At 36.8% G+C, this 20,230-nt stretch overlaps 3 protein-coding genes across 3 annotated transcripts; 1 reads left to right on the top strand and 2 right to left on the bottom strand.

Annotated features, from left to right (window-relative positions):
- Nucleotides 1-7,793: 7,793 nt before the first annotated feature.
- Nucleotides 7,794-12,451, bottom strand: cdca8 (cell division cycle associated 8). The gene is made up of 11 exons (XM_051136268.1): nucleotides 12,308-12,451; nucleotides 12,087-12,188; nucleotides 11,884-12,012; nucleotides 11,296-11,333; nucleotides 10,203-10,275; nucleotides 10,038-10,102; nucleotides 8,932-9,014; nucleotides 8,717-8,812; nucleotides 8,383-8,512; nucleotides 8,213-8,299; nucleotides 7,794-8,078 (listed from the first exon to the last, which is right to left on the bottom strand). Exons 2-11 carry the CDS (start codon nucleotides 12,178-12,180, stop codon nucleotides 8,046-8,048), a joined length of 828 nt encoding a protein of 275 aa, XP_050992225.1. The 5' UTR covers nucleotides 12,181-12,188; nucleotides 12,308-12,451; the 3' UTR covers nucleotides 7,794-8,045.
- A 110-nt stretch (nucleotides 12,452-12,561) lies between these two features.
- c19h1orf109 (c19h1orf109 homolog (H. sapiens)) lies at nucleotides 12,562-14,583 on the top strand. Its single transcript, XM_051136270.1, has 4 exons — nucleotides 12,562-13,047; nucleotides 13,121-13,300; nucleotides 13,408-13,526; nucleotides 14,311-14,583. Exons 1-4 carry the CDS (start codon nucleotides 12,779-12,781, stop codon nucleotides 14,349-14,351), a joined length of 609 nt encoding a protein of 202 aa, XP_050992227.1. The 5' UTR covers nucleotides 12,562-12,778; the 3' UTR covers nucleotides 14,352-14,583.
- Nucleotides 14,584-14,603: 20 nt separating this feature from the next.
- On the bottom strand, nucleotides 14,604-19,518 carry cldn35 (claudin 35). The gene has a single exon (XM_051136269.1). It carries the CDS (start codon nucleotides 16,725-16,727, stop codon nucleotides 16,041-16,043), a length of 687 nt encoding a protein of 228 aa, XP_050992226.1. The 5' UTR covers nucleotides 16,728-19,518; the 3' UTR covers nucleotides 14,604-16,040.
- Between the last annotated feature and the right edge of the window lie 712 nt (nucleotides 19,519-20,230).

Genomic DNA, 20,230 nt, shown 5'->3' with positions numbered 1-20,230 from the left:
AAACGCGAGTAAAACAACAACTTTCAAAAACAACAATCAATTTAAACTAAAGGTTGCTTAACTTAATATAATGTTTCTAACAACTTAAAGCTTAATGAAACCCCAACTGGAACTTTTTCTGAGATTTGAGCAGAGGTGTTTGTGTCGCACATCATATATGACAATGTTAGCATCCATTAGTTTTAATTGTTGGAGAAAACTGGTTAATTTTGAGCCTTTTTGCTTTATTTTTCACCCTTCCGGGTTTAAAATCTACATTGTGCTGACGTCACAGTTTGTGACGTGGCAATGGACTATAGTACTTTAATGACACGTCTTCGCCTAGACGCTTTGCCTAATTATTCATGACAGCATGTTGATTCGCTATGACAGATGCTTCAAACTGTGAGATTGCCTACAATAACTGAGAGAAACCTTAATGGATCGAAGGAGATCGAAGGATAATGATAAAAATTTATACAGTGGTTTTTAATTAATCTGTAAAAATAATATTCCCTTTTTCAAATCGAGCCATGTAAATTAGACAAGAATATCTCCGACTGAGCGATGGAGGTGTTGTGTTGCTGGATGTAATAATGAATGTAGTGGTCGTCATTTACTCCCGACATCTGAGCCGCTGAAGATGCAGTAGATTATGTTTGTTTGTGAAGGGAATGCGCCTCCCAATCTACATATATCCGTTTGCGCGAATAATTCATGATCCAGCTTCACTTACAGCAGAAGTGAGTATAAGGGTTTTTTTTTTATGAATCTTTGCAATCGCCTTTCCTAATAAAGTGCTAGTTAGCAAATTTAGCGGCTAAATGTGGTTGAAGTAAACAGGCTTGTCACTCCACAGAGAGAAGAGAGGGGCGGGGCGAGCAGAGCTTATTTGCATTTAAAGCAGCCTCGACCAGAATGGGATGATTTTTGCAGAGCTTATTTTGGCAAGGTAAAAAGGGTGTTGTTTTACAAAACCATTGAGAATTTTTAACCAAAGTATATTTATAGACTTTTCATTAAGACCCTGAAGAATCATATCAACTTGTGGAAAATGGGCATCCGATGACCCCTTTAACGCAACCCATCAAAAGGATTATAATTGCTGCAAAATAAGCCTTAAAAGTTAACAGAGGTGCAACAGCACGTTCATATACATGTTTTCGATGCAGAGTGCAAATGCCTGTGCATTTATTTGTGTTGTTAACTCAATGGGAGCAAAATGAAACCGTCTGAACCTGAAGTTGACTCTCTCCCCTCTTCCCCCTCCACTCCGCAGCGCACCACATCCACTTTTGAAGCATTTTTCAAAACTATGGTGAGAACTAACCAGTGCTGAAACAGGGGGGTTTCATGACCTTTTAACAAATATCCAGTGGTCAGTGCTTATGTTATATATATCGTAATATCGTTCAGCTGAAAAATTCAGTGTTTAAAATTCGTTCAGTGTTTATTTAAAAGCATCCAGTTATGCAGAATTTTAGATGGTAAATATTTAGCTGATGACTTGTCAATACAATATATTACAATATAATATATAGGATATGATTTTACTGCACAATTCAACATATTAACATGAAATGATAACTGAAATGATAACTGCCTGGAGACCATTTGTTTCTTTGAATTGCAGCTATTAATTTGCTTCTCTTTTCAATAGCTTTCAGCAGTCTGTAAAAATATACCTCAGGTTTCTTGCAAAATCTCTGTACAGTCAATCGCAAAGCTCGTTCTGGTTTTAGAGGTGTTTTGTCGCTATAAAATATAGCAATCGGTGTAGAATTCGAATGGGCCCGATACGTTTTATGGTCTGCGCCAATTCACACATATGATCCACTCCGCGCTATCGCGTCTCTGGACAGGAGCAGTGTGTGTGTGTGTACGCTGCGGCAGTTCGTATAAAAGATTCTAGAGAGCATTTGATTGGACAAAAAGTTTGATGAAAACCTGAAGTGCAGGGTGATGTCATCAAAATTGTTGATCCATATTGGCGGAAGTTAGAGACTGTATGTTTTGAATGGGTATGTTTTGTGAATACAAATTTTGTCATTGTTTTGAAACACACTATATTATAGATAGTATTCATAAAGACGTAGACAATGTAGACGTATTCATACTAAAAGCCAAAAAACTTCCATTTTGATTTCATGGGGGACTTTAATACTCTTATGTGATGGAAATTATAGTGATTTAATTGTATATTTTAAATATTTTTTGAATGAAATGGCTGACTCTTTTGTCTTAGCTAAGGGTAGTTACATTTTATGCATGCATAAAACATACAACTGAATTTTTATTTTTTTTTTACATTTGAGCATGATTGTACAAAATTACAATTATGGCACACAATAATTAGTTATATTAACTTAGTTTTCTTCACAAATCACATCACATATTTTACTTTTTACAACTATAAACAACTATACTAACATTTGAAAAAAATGTTGGAGAAAAAAACAAAAAATATTTTATTTTCATAGAGTGGATATTAGATATTGTATAGGTTTAAAACTAGATTTTGTGATATATTATAGATACTGTGAAATATTCTTAAAATTTAAAATAACTGTTTGTATTTTAGTATGCTTGCTTTTTCTTTTTCTATTCTGTTTTCTTTTTATTTATTATATAATTTTAATAAACCTTTGCTACGTGTACTGCATTAGGCTAACTGAGACTTGTCATAGCACTTACATGTTATTGCTCTTTTGTTGATTTTGATTGCTTCCATTGTCCGTTGTCGATTTGGATAAAAACGTCTGCTAAATGGCTAAATGTAAAATGTAAATGTAATATCATTTATTCCTGTGATGGCAATTTGGAAAGCATTCTATATGCTGATTTCATGTTCAAGGAATATTTACTATTACTATCAATGCTGAAAACGGTTGTGCCAAACATTTTTGTGAAAACCATGATTTTGTTCATGATTTTTTGGTGAACAGAAAGTTCAGAAGAACAGCATTTATTTAACAGAAATCTTTAGTAACATTATGCTTTTATTTTCATTCTATAATAAATTAATAATTATATAATAATTAATTTATTAATTTGAGGTTATTGTAGGCTATATACAGAGCTTGGTATAACTTGCAAATTGTAGTCCATTATTGATTCTAAATAACATGAAAACAATTGTAGTTTGTAACGTAATCCACATTACACAATTTAGGTAATATAATTAGACTACTTAAATTACTTTTAGATAACTTTTGACCTAACTTGTTTATCACATTAATTTAAGTAGGATAGTCTTATACCGTATTGATATACAAATACAAAGAGTAAGAAAATATATTCCATTTGTTATTATTCGTAACATAATCATTAAACATTACATTAAGTCAGGATTTCCCAAACCGGGATTTGTGAAGGAACTGCAGGGGATTTATGAGTTTAATGAAAAGCTATAATTAATTAAATCATAAACATGTAAAATTAAGTTAAATAATTTTAAAATAACATCAATCAAAATTTTATTATTCTATATATATATTAGTAAGAATAATAAATTTTTGATTGATGTTATTTTAAAATTATTTAACTTAATTTTATATATTTTATTTGTTTACCTGCAAGTTATGTGACCATTAAGCAGTGTCAGAGAACCGGGAACATGAAAATGTGATACTTAATTATTAAAATATTTATTTTTTATGTAAATATATTAGGTGAAAGAGGTTCAGATGACAAAAATGTTTGGGAATCCCATACACGTCAATAGGAAACAGCATGAATTTGTGCATTTTAATGTGTTTGAAAGACAAAAGCCTTCCAAAGACATAGTAATACATAATTAAATAACCATGATAATTAAAATAATTGAAAAAATTAATATGTTCATCAGTAGTTGATACAATGTTGAAACACCTCTTAAATATGAAATGATTTGTGTACATAAGTGGTCAAATGCTGTGTAGCCACCTGAATGGTATTTGTGTGTAATTTAAGTACAAGTACTTAATTTTTGGAATCTGATTACATGTAATCACTTACTACCCAGCACTATATATCTCACTTCATTTAACTGCATTTTTTTGAGCTCTTCAAAGCATGAAATTAACTATTTTCACTCCCTTTCATGAAAACATGTTGTGCACAACCCTACATTGGAAACTTAAAGGAAAAGTTCACTTCCAGAACAAAAATTTACAGATAATTTACTCACCCCCTTTGCCATCTAAGATGTTTTTGAGGAAAAAAAAGGATTTCTCTCCATATAGTGGACTATGGTACCAGCGAGTTTCCAAAATGCAGTTTAAATGCAGCTTCAGAGGGCTCTAAACAATCCCAGCCGAGAAAGAACGGTCTTACCTAGCGAAACGATCGGTTACTTTCTCTAAAAAAAAAAAAAAAAAGACAATTTATATATGTTTTAACCTCGTCTTGTCTAGCTCTGCGTGTACTCTCTTTGTATTTCGGGTCTATAAAGTTAGGGCAGGTTGAAAAAGTCCCATCTCATTTTCTTCTCCAACATCGCTGTTTTAGCTTTTTATTTTAAAGGGCGTTCACTATATGGAGAGAAATCCTGAAATGTTTTCCTCAAAAAACAATTTCTTTACGACCAAAGAAAGAAAGAAATGAACATCTTGGATGACAAGGGGGGTTAGTAAATTATCTGTAATTTTTTGTTCTGAAAGTGAACAACTCCTTTAAATAAAATCTTAACCAGTCACCAGTTACTTATTGTTTATATTCAACCTCTATATTCAACCTCAAGCCTCTTTGGACCACACGGTAAAAAACAATTTGTTGAGTCAACTTAAAATAATTTGTAACCTGGCTGCCTTAAAATGTTAAGTTCAGTCAACTCAAAAAAAGTTTATTCAACTTGAAATGTTAAATTATACTAAGTGACAACTTAGATATTTGAGTTGAATCAACTTAAAATTTTAAGGCAGCTGGGTTACTTACCCATCTATTAAGTTTAGCAAACACAAATATCTAAGTTCTTACTTAGTACAACATAACATTTCAAGTTGAATAAACTTATTTTAACAAATTATTTTAAGCGGATTCAACAAATTGTTTTTTATTTTTTACAGTGCACACCATACAAACTCAGCAGCGTATCGCCTGCGTGAATGGCTGTATTCAAGCTCCACTAAGTGAGAAGGAAGTGCCACTGTAGCAGACTGAGATGCTGTGAATAAATCGATTAGAGGATCCGCCTGACGGATGGTCTCGTAAGGGGGACAGGGCAGACAGAGGAATTCATTTGGCTGGTGAGATCGGTGCCAAGGCAATCCATCTCTCCACAAATTTGCCAATTTCCTCCATCCCACTGCATAATTAGGCACCCGTCTCCTCTGGATTTTTGGTGATGATGCATGTGTGGAAAACGCGGCTCTGATGTGGAGCGCGGTTGTTTGTAATGAAAAACAAATTTAGTTTAAGGGGGGAAAATATGGAAGCTCAGACTAAAAAGATAACACGGTTAACCGACTTAGCGTAGATGTAAATACTCTGACCTAATGATTGTATACCCAGCGCGCTATTTGGGACAGAGCCCATTTGTCCAATGGACTACATCAGCATGTATTATTCTGTAAATCAAGTCATGTATCTAGGGAGAAAAATATTTTCCAGCTCAATAGCTGAAGCATAACAGCAGTGCGGATGTGATTCATGAAGCAGGTGCGCTTGCGTACGTTTGCTAACAGGGGATCTGAACTCAACGCCTCAGTGAGTACAACATCTGTTCAGTCCCATAAAGCCACAAAGTTCTTCAGCACTGATCTTTAATGGCACAATGAGTTTGTCTACAGTGGATGTAGAGCATATACACTACCGTTCAAAAGTTTGGGGTCAGTAAGACTTGTAATAGTCTTTAAAGAAGTCTCTTATGCTCATCAAGGCTGCATTTATTTGATTAAAAATGTAGAAAAAAACAGTAATATTGCAAAATGTTTTTACAATATAAAATAATGTTTTTTATTTTAACATACTTTAAAATAGAATTTATTCCTGTGACGAAAAGCTGAATTTTTTATCAGCTGTTACTCCAGTCTTAAGTGTCACATGATCCTTCAGAAATCATTCTAATATGCGGATTTATTATTAGAATGATCAATGTTGGATAATATCAACAGTTGTGCTGCCAAATATTTTTTGGAACCTGTGATTTTTTTTTTTTTTTTCAGGATTCTTTCATGAATAACAAGTTTAAAAAGTACAGTGTTTATGCAAAATATAAATATTTTATAACAATGTAAATTATTTATTATTAACTTTTAATAAACTTTTAATTAGTAACTTAATACATCCTTGGTGAATAAAAGTATTAATTTCTTAAAAATTGTACTGACCCCAAACTTTTGAACGGTAGTGTGTGTCGTGAAAGAGTGTGCCTGCCAGAAGCTGTTCAGCAGCAATAGGACTCAGTGTGGAGCTGATGTTGAACTCATATCCTGCTCTCTCCTGTAATGAGGGCAGCGCATTAACAAGCACTAATTGGATGCTTTTTTACTAGCTCTTCCCAACCCTGAAGGTCAGAGACGGAGGAAGAGAGCAGACTGGGGGCTGAGAGAGAGAGAGAAAAAGAGAAAGATATGCTGTGCATCAGCTGTGATTCATTTGTTAGCTATTTCTCTTCTTTTTCAATGATGCTGAAATAACTTTACGAAAAAAGTTTTCTTAAACTCTAATAATGACTAAACGGACCGAGATCTTTGGAAAGAAGCTGCAGTCAGCTGTTTTGCTTTGTCCTTGGACAATTCTTTGCAGAAGTTAGACAATGGTGTTGTATGGATATGTGCACACTGCCCTCTAGTGACACACAAACACTGGCAGCCCAGTGGATCTTGTATATTCAGGAATAAAATGTATTAAAATATAAACAAAAAATGATAAGCATATTAATAAACTCGGATATTAATAAATCATTTAAGTTACACTATAAATAATAATATATGAAAATTTATTTTACACGATTTCATCAAATACAAGCATTACCTACCTTATTTTAAGTTGTACAAAACTGTTTGTTTTGGAGCTTGATACTGCAAATTGGTCTTACTATATTATTTTGATATATTATCTTAAGTAGGAAAACACTGGTTTGTAGTGTGAATAGTTTTACCTTTTACTGCTTTACAGTTTCTTTGCGTTTTTTTCCTAAACATCTAATGAACCGAAAGTCTCGCTTCCTTTCACGTATACGTAACTTCTCGTGTTTTAGTTTGCTTGAGTGTTTAGGCGAAAGTAATATACATTAATTTAAAAATTAAAATTAATAAATACAAATAAAGAACAAACCACTATCGTGGTCATATCTATAATAACGCAGCTAACATGACCATTCATGTGAGAAAAAGCATAAACAACTATTTCACAGACCACAGGTCTGTTGACTTTGCATTTGACATAACATAACTCATTATGAATAAGGCTGTAAACTTAGACATTCAGTACATGTTCTTCCCAAATGGGTTCACACAGCAGCCAGGAGGACTGGCAATGTTTTTCTTTTTCATAAAAATGGAGCCAATTTCATTTTAAACTTGACATCAGTCCACCTGCCATCAATGTTTTATACTGCAACCACCAGAGGGCAATCTAGTTTAAGCAATACTACAGAACAGGTGCTGGCTTTATCTCTAGGCTGTTAATTAAATCTTTTAGAACAGATCAGAAACTTTTCCCATCAAATATAATTCTCACATGTGTATATTTACCCGTGCCAATGAAAGAATGGAATATCATCAGAGATTATCTTAATTGTTTTCTATGTTTTTCTTTCTTTGTAAAGCATGACAGCTCCTTTAAAAAAAAAAAAAAAAAAAAAAAAAAAAAAAAAAAAGAGAGGCAGCAAAGATGTGGAATCAGGGTCTTTAAAAGTCATATTTACAAAAGGCAGCACAACACAGATTATGACCACAGCTAATCTTATTTACATTTACCTTTTAAAAGCTCATGGGTATAAAACTATAGCACAGTGAAAAGATGAAAGAAAAAACCCACACGATTATAATACAAAAATAAAATGGGAAAGAAAACGAGTACACAATGCTGATGGTTTGAAGGGATATTACAATGCAGTGTGCTGTACAAAACTGAAGAGGCGTTCACTTGGTTCCACACAGAGTTGTGAGACGATTCTGCATTGGGGTAAAAAAGTTATTTTAATTTCTGCCAGTTTAGAAGATGGTATCATTTAATTAATACATTTAAAGTACATTTAGAAAGCCAAGCTTTCCTCAATTTCATTAAGAATGTACACAGCAACACATACCTGAAGGTTTCTGATACTGCGTAGGGCCTTCTCATCCAGCTGACTCAGATCCACAGAGTCCATCTCACTGGCCAGCAGCTGAATGCACTGAAATGACAAAGAAAACATGTCATGTATGCTTACATACACAATGTTCTTTGCTCAATAAGTAGCAGTAGCAAATCACCCACCTCTCCGTTTCCAATGGGGACACTAATGACGATGTCCTCTCCACCGCCAGCAATAGGCGAGCCGTTAACAGACATGCTATACACTTTCTCCCTGTGACGTGCAAGTCTCAATGCTGGAGTCTTGGGCAATCTGACAGAAAAACAGACATTTACACAAACAGTCCTTAGAAAAAGGTCATCAGACTATTTTCTGACAATGTTTGGGAACTATTTTTAAATTATCTGGACCTTGGGGACGCAAAAAATTTAATTTCATAGATGGAGACCATGTAATATACAATTTATTTATTTTTTTATTTTTCAGAGCCACATATTGTCACGTGCAAGCATTTACCTTGGGTCAAAGCGTGGCGTGATTAGCGGAGTGACACCAATGATTGAAGACTCCTGTAAACTTCTAGCAGGGGTGATCAGAGGCTTTCTTGTAGACCTGTGTTCAAAAAGCAAACATGGATTCAGACTTCAAAAGTACAATCCATTTGGATTCTGTGAGGCAACATTGCTAGTACAAAATGTGTGTTTAATAGTAGCTAAATGCATTTTCTTTACTTTTGGATGATGTTGCCCTGTTTGCTGATGGAGAGCGCTCTGGCCTTTTTGGAGGTAGAAGGAGCCTTCTTTGATGCTTTCTTCTGCATTAGACACATTGAGGAGATAAAGGGAGTCAGGCTCTTGTACACACATAAACAGGGGCCCAATTTTCTCGAGGACCCTTCAAAGACTACTTTGAAACTTTTGACAAATTACAAACCATTTTCTTTAAAAGGGTTACTTCACTTCCAAATTAAAAATTTCCTGATAATTTAATCACCCCCCATGTCATCCAAGATGTTCTTCTGTCAAAAAGAAATGAAAGTTTTTGAAGAAAACCTACTACGATTTTTCTCCATAGTAGACTTTAATGGGGATCAACAGACTGAAAGGTCCAAATTGCAGTTTCAATGCAGCTTCAAAGAACACAAAAAACAAGGGTCTTATCTAGCAAAACAACAAAGTTTTTCACCCTACCTTACCTTTCTGAACCAGAGTGCACATATGAAGAACTAACTGCACATCATTACGTAATGCATTAAGATTGGCAGATTGTTTTGCTACATAAGACACCTATTCCTTGTCTCGGATCGTGTGGAGCCCTTTGAAAGTGCAATTTGGGCCTTCAACCCTTTGATCACCATTGAAGTCCACTATGTGGAGAAACATCCTGGAATGTTTTTTCTCAAAAACTATGATTTCCTTTCGACTGAAAACAGACAAAGATCTTGGATGACATGGGGGTGAGTATTCTTTTTTTTTTTATTCTGGAAGTGAACTAATTCTTTAACATGAATAACTGAAGATCAAACAGTAGAGTATAGCGCTAGCAACGCAAAGGTTATACATGGAAAATACATGAACTAATACAATGTATACAGTGAATGCAATGCAGTTTGCTTTAGAAAGTGAAATGTCTAAATGTCAATGTAAATTTACACTATGCTCCCTTCATAATTTCCTACTTAGACATTTGGAAGTGGTAATCCAGATTTTTAATTTCTGGAGATTTTTTCCACTCCTACATAGTGACAACCAATCACATGTGCTCAACTCAATACAATAACTTCAACATGATTTGAATGCCCTACTTCGTAGATTTCAAATACTATACTACCACAAACCTTCTTCACTGCAGACTTGAGGGGTGCTAAGTTTTCATCCTCCACGTTTGCACCATTCTTGGCATCTGTAAACAAGGTCGAAGTGGGGGAAAAAAAATAATAAAAAATCAGCTTTGAAAATACAGGTTACAGATTTTATAAGATGAGAGAGGATGCAAAATGTACCTTTGCCAGCAAACTTGGGAATTACGTGATTCTCTGCAATAGCAAGCTCCACTTGAGCAGCTTCCTCCCTCACCTGAACAGAGAGAAGACTTTAAATCAATATCAACAGTGATAGATTTAAAGGAGAAGTCCACTTCCAAAACAAAGATTCACATATAATGTACTCACTCCCTTGTCATCCAAGATGTTCAGGTCTTTCTTTCACCAGTCATAAAGAAACTATGTTTTTTGAGAAAAACATTTCTGCATTTTTCTTCATATAAAGGACTGGTATTTTGCCCTGATTTTGAACTTCCAAAATGCAGTTTAAATGTGGCTTCAAACGATCCCAAATGCGGTTGTAAACGATCCCAGCAGAGGAAGAAGGGTCTTATCTAGCAAAACAATCGGTTATTTACATAAAAAAAAATACAATTTAAATACTTTTTATTCTCAAACGCTTTGTGTATACTGGCTCTGTGTATCAAAACTCAGACCGTATTTTCTCCCTCAGCTTCAAAAATCATCCTACGTCGCTGCAGAAGTACCGACACAGTCTTTGCAAAGTGAACATGCAATGAACATCAAACAAAAAAAAAAACAACAAACAAAAAAAAATGGGTAAAACAGCTATATAGGCAATTTTTAAGTTGAGGGAGAACATGAGTTGGGGGTTTTTCGACATACCCTAACTTTCATGAACAGGAACAAAACCAGTCCAGGCAGGGTAAGACAAGACGAGTGTTTGGCATTAAAGTATATAAATTGTATTATTTTTATTAAAATAAGCAATCATTATGCTAGATAAGACCCTTCTCTCTCGGCTGGGATCATTTACAACCGCATTTTGGATCGTTTGAAGCCGCATTTAAACTGCATTTTGGAAGTTCAAAATCAGGGCACCGTATCAGTCCATTATATGGGGAAAAGTGCTGAAATGTTTTCCTCAAAAAACAATTTCTTTACGACTGAAGACAGACACGAATATCATGGATGACAAGGGGGTGAGTAAATTAGTTGTAAATTGTTGTTCTGGAAGTGGAGTTCTCCTTTAACAATACATATTAGTTTATAACATGTAAAACATTTGGACAAACTTGTTCAATGCAAGTACCTTTGAATCATCCACTGGTGACTTTGGCTTCTCTATATCTAAAGGTTAAAAAAGAACCATGAGACAGAATAAGTGTAGTTAACGTTACATGCGATATTAATTTGTGATTATGTTATTTTACCACATATTAAAGAAAACTACATGGACTATTTGTCAAATGATGCAACTGACATATGTGACCCTGGACCACAAAACCAGTCTTAAGTAGCATGGGTCTATTTGTAGCAATAGCCTAAAACGATAATGTTCTATGAAGATATTTTATAAATTTCCTACTGTAAATATATCATAACTTAATTTTTAAATCAGTAATATGTATTGCTAAGAACTTTATTTGGACAACTCTAAAAGGTGATTTTCTCAATATTTAGATTTTTTGCACCCTCAGATTTTTTAAATAACTAGTTGTATGATATCTCGGCCAAATATAGTCCCATCCTAACAAACCATACATAAATGGCAAGCCGATTCAGCTTTCAATCAATGTAACTATACATCGCAATTTAAAAAATATTGATCCTTATGACTGGTTTTGTGGTCCAGGGTCACCCATATGACGTGGTACAGAAGAAATATGAAAACACTTACTGCAATAATCGATCCAGTTCATTTTCCTCACAGCCATTGGAAGTTTTATCAGAGCGGTCTTGTAAAGGTTGTCTGCATCTTTAAGAAGATTGTTCGTCTTCTCCTTCAGTCTTTCAACAATGGTATGAACTACAAACAAAGAGTGAAGCTTTCAAAATATGAATATAAATACATACGAATTCAGACACTAGCGACAAACTTACCTTCATCGTCAAAATCGAGGAGAAAAGCTTCCAGTTTCGGCGTTTTGGCATTCTTTTTGTTTTTAGCATTCTGGGTGCGTTTTCTCGGTGCCATGATGAAACCTGAAAAAACAAAAACGATAAATTACTTCAACTCTATGGCGACTACGCTCATATATTTCAGTACATGGTATATATTCAGTTAATAAAATCGTTTTAAAGCGCATTTATGATTTTCTTACTCTAATAACCCGGTCTATATCGAACTGTCTCTCACTGCAGCGGACATCGGCAGTTAGGAAGAGCCTTTTCAAATTTAACGCTGCGACGTCACTAAGCCAATCAGCATGCAGCTTTGACTGTCGCTTTGTAAACATGCTCCGCGCTCTGACCAATAAGAAAACGCCTCTCTTAAACGAAGAATCTGGCCAATGGTTGAGTGTTTTACTCTCACTACTAAAAAGAGAAACAATCGGATTGGTGAATGGTACACGTGTTCCCGGAAGGAGCTTGTTGCAGTTATCACATGTACCTTTACGATAGAAACTGGAAGATTTTATACGCTCTCACAGAGATATGATTTGTGGTTTAGCAGATAAATTAAAATATTGGCGGAGTATGATTAATATTATAGCGTTAAATAGATATATTGAATAGATTTGTTAATGAATCTCGTGTTTCTGTCGTTTTGCTACTGAAAAGGGTTTTTAAAAATGTCCAGTGCTGTTTTATTATCATTGCACCAGCAACTCAAAAAATGTTTTGAGACGTTAAAAGCGAATAAAACCATTTGGGATGGTGAAGTAGCTGAATGTAAACCTCTCATGAGCTCTCTTGGAAACCTTGCAGTGCAGTTGAAGGCATTGAAAAATGTTCAGATTGCAAGCACACCTCTTGCCAATTTCCCTAGTTTGAACGAACGCCTTCATTACAAACTGTCACTGGCTGTGGATGCAGTTTTGGGAAAACTAGCTGAGAAAATGTGAGTCCTGTTTGAACATCACTTTAATACACATTAAAACCAATGCTTTATTTAATGTTGTCTTTATTTCCAGGGATGCTCTTCAGAAGGTGCGGGATGCCATCAGTCAACAGGTGTCTGCTGTTTTCCAGTTCTATGAGAAGAACACAGAAGCTCTTGACATTAATGCTTGTGTCACCAGAACAGCCATCTGTCCTTCTAGTTCAGACATGTTAGAGTGGCTTCAAGATGCAGATCGCTATTACCGCCTACAGTATCCTTTAAGTCTCATTCCCAATGACTGCTGTTGGCATCTATGTGATGCTTCATCTCTCTGTGTATTTCACTATTTTGCAATGAATCCTTAATTTATTTGGTCAGATTAGTGCAGAGAAGGAACCTCCTGCAGACGCTGACACCCAATGACCTTACGTTAATGGAAACGGCACCGAAGAGATGGGAATCTCTACATTCAGCTAGTGGAGAGGAGAGAATTGCAGGTATTTCCCCTTTTCCTAGAGTAGATAAGGTGACACTCTTTGGCCCCATTTTCACCTGGTATTAATGTCTGCCTTGGGTGATCTGATTACAAGTGGTTGGAACTAAAAACAGCAGTAACAGCAGTCCAGAACAGTTTGTGATGCTGCCACTCTCTTCTTATCACAAGTGGCCATAAAAACACATTTAATATGGTGTTACCAGGTGTAAACCGAGAATTTAATACTGTGTAATAATTTGGCTGCATCTATTAATCATTTGTTTTCCGTGAAGTGAGCATTTTAGAAATTAGAATGTAAGTACATGTAATGTATACAAATATGTGACCCTGGACCACAAAACCATAAGTCATAAGTAGCACGGGTATATTTGTAGCAATAGCCAACAATACATTGTATTGGTCAAAATTATAGATTTTTAAAAGATCATGTTCCATGAAGACATTTTGTAAATTTCCTACCGTAAATATATCAAAATTTTATTTTTGATTAGTAATATACGTTGCTAATAACTTCGTTTGGACAACTTTGGGCATTTTTTGTCAATATTTTGATTTTTTTGCATTCTCAGATTACAGATTTTAAAACAGTTGCATATTGTCCTATTCTAACAAACTATACATCAATGGAAAGCTTATTTATTAAGTTTTCAGATGATGCATAAATCTCAGTTTCAAAAAATTGGCCCTTAAGACTGGTTTTGTGGTCCAAGGTCACATAATGTATAATAGTAAAATGAGAGCTTTGTCTCTAAATATTTATGTTCATTCATGTTTTTGTGTTTTAGATGCATTGTGTCAAGTATCATTCTTCATGGAGACTGAATGAATGTCAGCTATGTTATCAAGAAGTCATTTTCACATCATGTGTTGACTGTTGTTCTCAGTTTGGCAATGAAGGATCCTTAAAAAAGGACATGGTAATGGTGGAACTAAGACTTCTGGATTAAATTTCTTTTGCTATGGACATTAGCTTGATAAAGGCTGTAAGAGCAGTGCTCTATTTTAATAAATGTGGTTAGTTAATTTATGCTTTTTATTTTTTATATTGATAAAACAATTGCACTGTTGTCATTGAATGTCACATCACACGTCTATTATTTTTTTATTCTTAGAAGGTTCAAGTTCACACAATTTTAATAAACAAATACAGAGAAAACAATGAACACAGCAATCAGACATACTGAATGGGTGTACTGTTTCTACAGACAGTGGTGGTGTGCAGTCATTTGTTTACAACACACAAGATACATTACCATTTACAAGAAAAAGAAATGGAAAACACTGCAAAATGGGCTTAAGAGTTCAGTTAACCCACAGTTAATACTATAGAACTATAAAAACAAATGAAAATCTTATCAAAATGTGGTCAAAACTAATCTAAATGTCTTAATCAATAGTATAATATCTGAATGAACACTTCATTTGAGAAAATACGGTCACACTTTATTTTAGGGGCCAATTCTCAGCATTAAACCATTAACTACAATTTTTGCCTCAATGAAATCCTAATTTGCTGCTTTTAAATTGTAAGGTAGTTGTTAAGTAGGGATGTAGAATATGGTCGTGCTGAATACAGTATGTGCTTTTTAAGTTCTAATAAACAGCCAAATGTTAATAAGAAGCATGCTAATAAGCAGCTAGTTAATAGTGAGATTTGGTCCATATACTACAGTGTTACCAAAAATACAGTAATAGGCAGAGAGAGCTAAAAACAGAAAGGGGAAGTAAAATGATTTTGAAAACCTTAGATCCACTGCAATACTACTACAATGTTTCTACTCAAACACTATGTTCCTAATTCTAGATACTAGACTGTCTTTAATTAAAGGTGCACTCAGTACATTTTTCCATGTTAAAACCTTACCCCTGAAAAAATACTTATGACAAATTAATTAAAAATGTACACTTACACAAACTGAGATCACATGGCCAGCTGTGTTTTACAATTGAGTTGAGCTATAAAGTTCAGTTAAAGTTGAAGTGTGTCATTCTTTCCAGTGTTTGGGTTGAAACTATCTGTTTTTCAGTGGTAAATGGCAATCATTATTTTTTCAATTCTGTTTTTGCTAGTGGTGCAGAAATGACAGACTTTAAAGGTGAAATGTGTAGTTTCTGCACCTGTGTCCCCAAAAAAAGTGAAAAAAAAAATGTTCTGACAAACTAATAGTTTCACTCCAAACTCACAACAATGGTTGTGCCAATGATGCACTGAAAAAAATAGCAGATTGCAATTCCATTTTGGTGCCACTAGTGGTGCAAAAGTGACGGTTTAAAAATAAACTTTACAAACATAAACATACAAATATATCTAAACAAAACGATATAACAATAAATATGTATATTACAGACAACATAATGAAGGAGCCCCGAGTCAACAGCATCAACAAGTGTCCAATGTATGAGCAAAAGAAGAAAAAAGAAGATAAATGCATCTGTCCATTGAAAGAAATATTACTGAGTGCACCTTTAATCATTAATCACACCTTTGCGCATTTGCATTCACTTTTTATCTTTATCATACATACTCCTTTAAAGGCAGGGTACTGGTGGTGATAGGCTTCGGTGGGTCGGGAGCAGAAGGCCTTGAGTTTGCAAAACTACGGCCTATGTATCCACGTCTGTACCCTCCTCTCTCAATGTGCGGGCAGGTACTGCTGAGCACCGCCCCGCTGATCATAAGAATCACTGCTGCCGCCCATCCCAGGTAAATGGCCTGACCCAGCTCCCGCTTGTGCTGGAGGGGAACATTGGGGTTGTAGAAGTCCTGCACCACAGTGTTTGCTGTCCAGGAAACCGGCACTAGGACGCACAGGCCCGTCAGGATGAAGAGCACCCCACCGGACAGCGCTATGCCAGCCTTGGCATGGCGATCGTCCCCGGCACAGGTGGTGCACTTCATTCCACAGCAAGAGACGGTGCAGGACAACCAGCCCAAGAAGATAGCAATGCACATCAGTGCCCGTGCCGCCTGGATATCAGGCGGTAGAGCCAGCATGGAGTCGTAGGTCTTACACTGCATATGGCCAGTGGTCTGGTAGATGCAGTTCATCCAGATCCCCTGCCAAACTATTTCGGAGGTCAAGATGTTGCTGCCTATGAAGGCCGTGACCTTCCACTGGGGAAGGGCGGTCACTGCTATAGCCATCACCCAACCTGTCACGGCACAGGTGAAGCTGATCAGCTGCATACCTGTGTTCACCATCTCGCCACCCTCTGAGTACCACGCCTCCTCGGGCCACAACCTCGACGACACTTTTCCGCTTGCAGGTGGTCCAACTATAGATAATAGCTTCAGACCTTCTTGCCCACAGAGGTAGGCACTTTGCCAGTCCTCGGCAAGAAGTCTCAGTCAGTCCTTCTTTAAAATTTCCTTGCTAGATCTCTGGGTTTTGCCTTTCAGATTTCTCGGAACAATTTGTCCCCAGACGCATCAGTCTTCAGGTGCTTCTTTAAAGTTCCTTGCTAGACCTCTCGGTTCTTTTTTAAATTTCTCAGAGTGCATTCAGTTCAGGTGCATTCTTATCCGTTTTTGGTCTTGTCACATTTGCCAATCCTCTGCAAGAAGTCTCAGTCAGCCCTCCTTAAAAAGATCCTTGCCAGACCTCTCTAATTTGTCTTTCAGAATTCTTGGAACAAAGTTTTGTTCACCCACATTCTATTCCGTCTTTTGGTTCCTCAGACAGTTCACTTTCGCCTGGTCTTTCTTTGAAGTGATGAATAATTGAAGAACTGATGCCACCGTCTCAACTCACCCACATGGAACTGACTGAACTTCAATGAGTACCACCATCACAGGCTACGTCCGGGGGGTAGAAGTTGGTCTTGCACCACTGTAAAGTGCGGTGGACTTCTTGTCTTCTCGGTAAAGAAAGATCTACTCTTATCGCAGGGACATGTGTCCCTGTTGCTACCCAGTCCGGTGTTGCCTTACCCAAACAGGTCACACCGATTGAATTTGATACTGTGACGTGGATGCACTGGCTGTCAAAGATGCATTACTTCCAAGCACCCAACAAACGTCAAACAAAACCTAGAGTCTGAACGATGGCAAAGGCCTTCGTAAATTATCCAAGAGTTTTTGTGGATTAAAAAGAAAGGTTCTTCAGATGTGACACCTGTGCGGATAGATGCCAGAAGTAGACGTTGTCCTCTTTCAAGCTCTTTAGGCTGGACTCCTCTTATAAAGAGGAGTGTCGTATCGAGAGCAGACACAAAAAAGGGTGCTGTGCTTCAGGCCACTTAGGCAAAGACAAAAGAAATGTCCTCTTTCCTGCAAAACCTTCACGGGTTGGTTGGTTTCTGTCAGAGTGGAGATCGCCTATTGGACAGCCTGATAACCCTTACAGGTGTTTCAAGTGTGCCAGTCCCATCCATCTTTAGAAACACTGTCGAGCAAAGCCACTCTCATCCTGAAAGGAAAGCAGCGGATGGCAGGATATAAAGGGAGACGGAGCGAGACAGAGGAGGGAGGGCAAGAGTGGTGTCTGCTAGCGGATCAATTAACACAAAGACAATCTAGGGGCCGTCAACAATACGCCTCAAAACGTTCAGTTCTTTTGATGGGCTGCAACAAAGGAGTGATTGCCATTACCCTTATGAGACAAAGAAATTGTTGGCCTGTAGCTGCTGTGGGCATTTCTGGGAGCCTGTAATGACTAACACCAAAATCCTCACACTTTGAAACAGCATGCCAGTCCATTTTTTGTGATGGATAACATTAGTAATCGACTTTCTCTCAAAAACACTCAAGGTGTAACAGCATTTATACAGAAGTGTGAATTCACATGGCCGTCAAGTTGTAAAGGGATATTTTACAAAGATACAAAATGATCCGATGACAGCAATATAAGGTTACCTCACAAGGTGATTAAAGATGAATTGATAGTGGGTTTTTTAGAGCTGCGTATTTACTGTATTTTAGATTTTATAATGTATTCATTTGTTAAAGAAACTACTACCAAGTTGTTTTTAAAGGCTCTTGTTTTTGTAAGTCATTTTGGCCTTTCCTTTGTTTTGGCCTGCTCCATAACCTGCAAACGTTAGTGTCTGAGGTGATGAATTAAATATTACAGCTACAAGATCTCTGGTTTAAGTTTCCTTTCTCTTGTGGCTGCCTCTCCTTGGCAACAGTGGTCATGACAACAGCACAGGACACAGGAAATGAGAGAGTGGGTATACAAAAGACAGAGCGAGAGCAGATGAATGAGTGACGGCCCACAATGAGGCTCAAGTCTAATTCAACAATCACAAAAGAATACAGCTTTTAAAACACAATATCAACAGCTGATCTTTAAGTATCCACAAATAGTATACAGTTTGAACTTTGAATTTTTTTTTTTTTGCTGCGGCACCCGGGGAGCAGTTGGGGGGATTCGGTGCCTTGCTCAAGGGTCCCACCTCAGGGCACTGGTCATTCACTCCCCCCACCTAAAACCTGCCGGTACCAAGACTCGAACAGGCAGCACGGTGGCTCGGTGGTTAGCACTGTTGTCTCGCAGCAAGAAGGTCCCTGGTTTGAGCCCAGGCAGGGATAAGAGGCCTTTCTGTGTGGAGCTTATGTTCTTCCTGTGTTTGCATGGGTTTATGCCAGTAAGTGAATGACCAGCGCCCTGAGGTGAGACCCTTGAGAAAGGCACCGAACCCCCAACTACTCCCTCGGCACCGCAGCAAAAAATTCTTCGCAAATGTATTTGAGAACTTGTGGATACTTAAAGATCAGCTGTTGGTACTCCGGTTTCTTCCCACAGGTAAGGTTAATTGAAGACTCTAAATTGTCCCCAGAATTGTGGGACAAGACTAACTGGATTAACTGGTTCTCGCCATGAATATAGCCATAGATGCTGGAATGGTCTGAAGGAGGAAATGAACAAACAAACAAACCAAGACTCGAACCCACAACTTTTGGGTTACAAGTCCAACTCTCTAACCATAAGGCACAACTGCTTCCATATAATGACAATGCTGCATCAGAACAGTAAGTGGTTTACCTTGTAGACCTAAGCAGGTGTTGCCATCTAGTGGCTTTAAATTGAATCCATTAAATATCTATACAATAAATACTGAAAAAACTGACTTTGTAAGTAGGATAACTAAACTTCAATAATGACAGGAGTCAGAGTTGTGTGTTATAGGCATAAAATACCAATTTATTACTTTGCACAATAACACAAATATTCCCTGCAGGCTAAAAAAAGGGGGGAGATTTTTTTTTAAAATGTCACAAAAGCAGTACAGCAACTGACGGGGCACTCTAATAGGAGAAGCTACAGGAGTCCTGAGCGTTCCCCAGCAGGTCAAAGAAAGTGCCCCTATTGCTATTGGACAAGTCACACAGCTCAGAACACGAGAATAGAACAGCACAAAAAAGCTACACACCAGTAAGAGAAACAAAAACTTAAATTACAATACACATTTTTCAAATAACAAAGCCATATATATCAAATAGGAATAAAAAAAAAAAAATCATGCTCTCTTAAAATTGGGACAGAGAACGGTTTAAAAAAAATATATATGTTAAAAGAGGTAATCCTTGTGCAGTGGACCCTCGGGGCCCACCACATGCAGAGAGGAGGTGCATGTGTGGAGGTGCCACCAGGGCGGCGCCACAGCACTGGAGAGCCCGAGAGCAAAGTGGGAACAAGACAGGGTTCCTAGGACAGAAAAGTAAGGGTGAGGAGGCCAGTCTTGGCGGCCCAGCGATTGAAG

The sequence above is a fragment of the Labeo rohita genome, chromosome 19, assembly GCF_022985175.1.
Source record: "Labeo rohita strain BAU-BD-2019 chromosome 19, IGBB_LRoh.1.0, whole genome shotgun sequence".
Taxonomy (NCBI): Eukaryota; Metazoa; Chordata; class Actinopteri; order Cypriniformes; family Cyprinidae; genus Labeo; species Labeo rohita.
The sequence above is the reverse complement of the archived record's forward strand: the minus strand, read 5'-3'. Positions and strand labels throughout refer to the sequence as shown.

What these genes read in the sequence shown, in the direction of transcription:
- cldn35 (XM_051136269.1), bottom strand. Translation starts at nt 16,727, where the DNA reads ATGGTGAACACAGGTATGCAGCTGATCAGCTTCACCTGTGCCGTGACA.
- c19h1orf109 (XM_051136270.1), top strand. Translation starts at nt 12,779, where the DNA reads ATGTCCAGTGCTGTTTTATTATCATTGCACCAGCAACTCAAAAAATGT. An exon ending in GATCGCTATTACCGCCTACA is followed by an intron (nt 13,301 to 13,407) that starts GTATCCTTTAAG and finishes TTATTTGGTCAG; the next exon opens with ATTAGTGCAGAGAAGGAACC. An exon ending in TGGAGAGGAGAGAATTGCAG is followed by an intron (nt 13,527 to 14,310) that starts GTATTTCCCCTT and finishes TTTGTGTTTTAG; the next exon opens with ATGCATTGTGTCAAGTATCA.
- cdca8 (XM_051136268.1), bottom strand. Translation starts at nt 12,180, where the DNA reads ATGGCACCGAGAAAACGCACCCAGAATGCTAAAAACAAAAAGAATGCC. An exon ending in CACCAGTGGATGATTCAAAG is followed by an intron (nt 10,276 to 11,295) that starts GTACTTGCATTG and finishes CTCTCTGTTCAG; the next exon opens with GTGAGGGAGGAAGCTGCTCA. An exon ending in ACGCCACGCTTTGACCCAAG is followed by an intron (nt 8,513 to 8,716) that starts GTAAATGCTTGC and finishes TTTTTCTGTCAG; the next exon opens with ATTGCCCAAGACTCCAGCAT.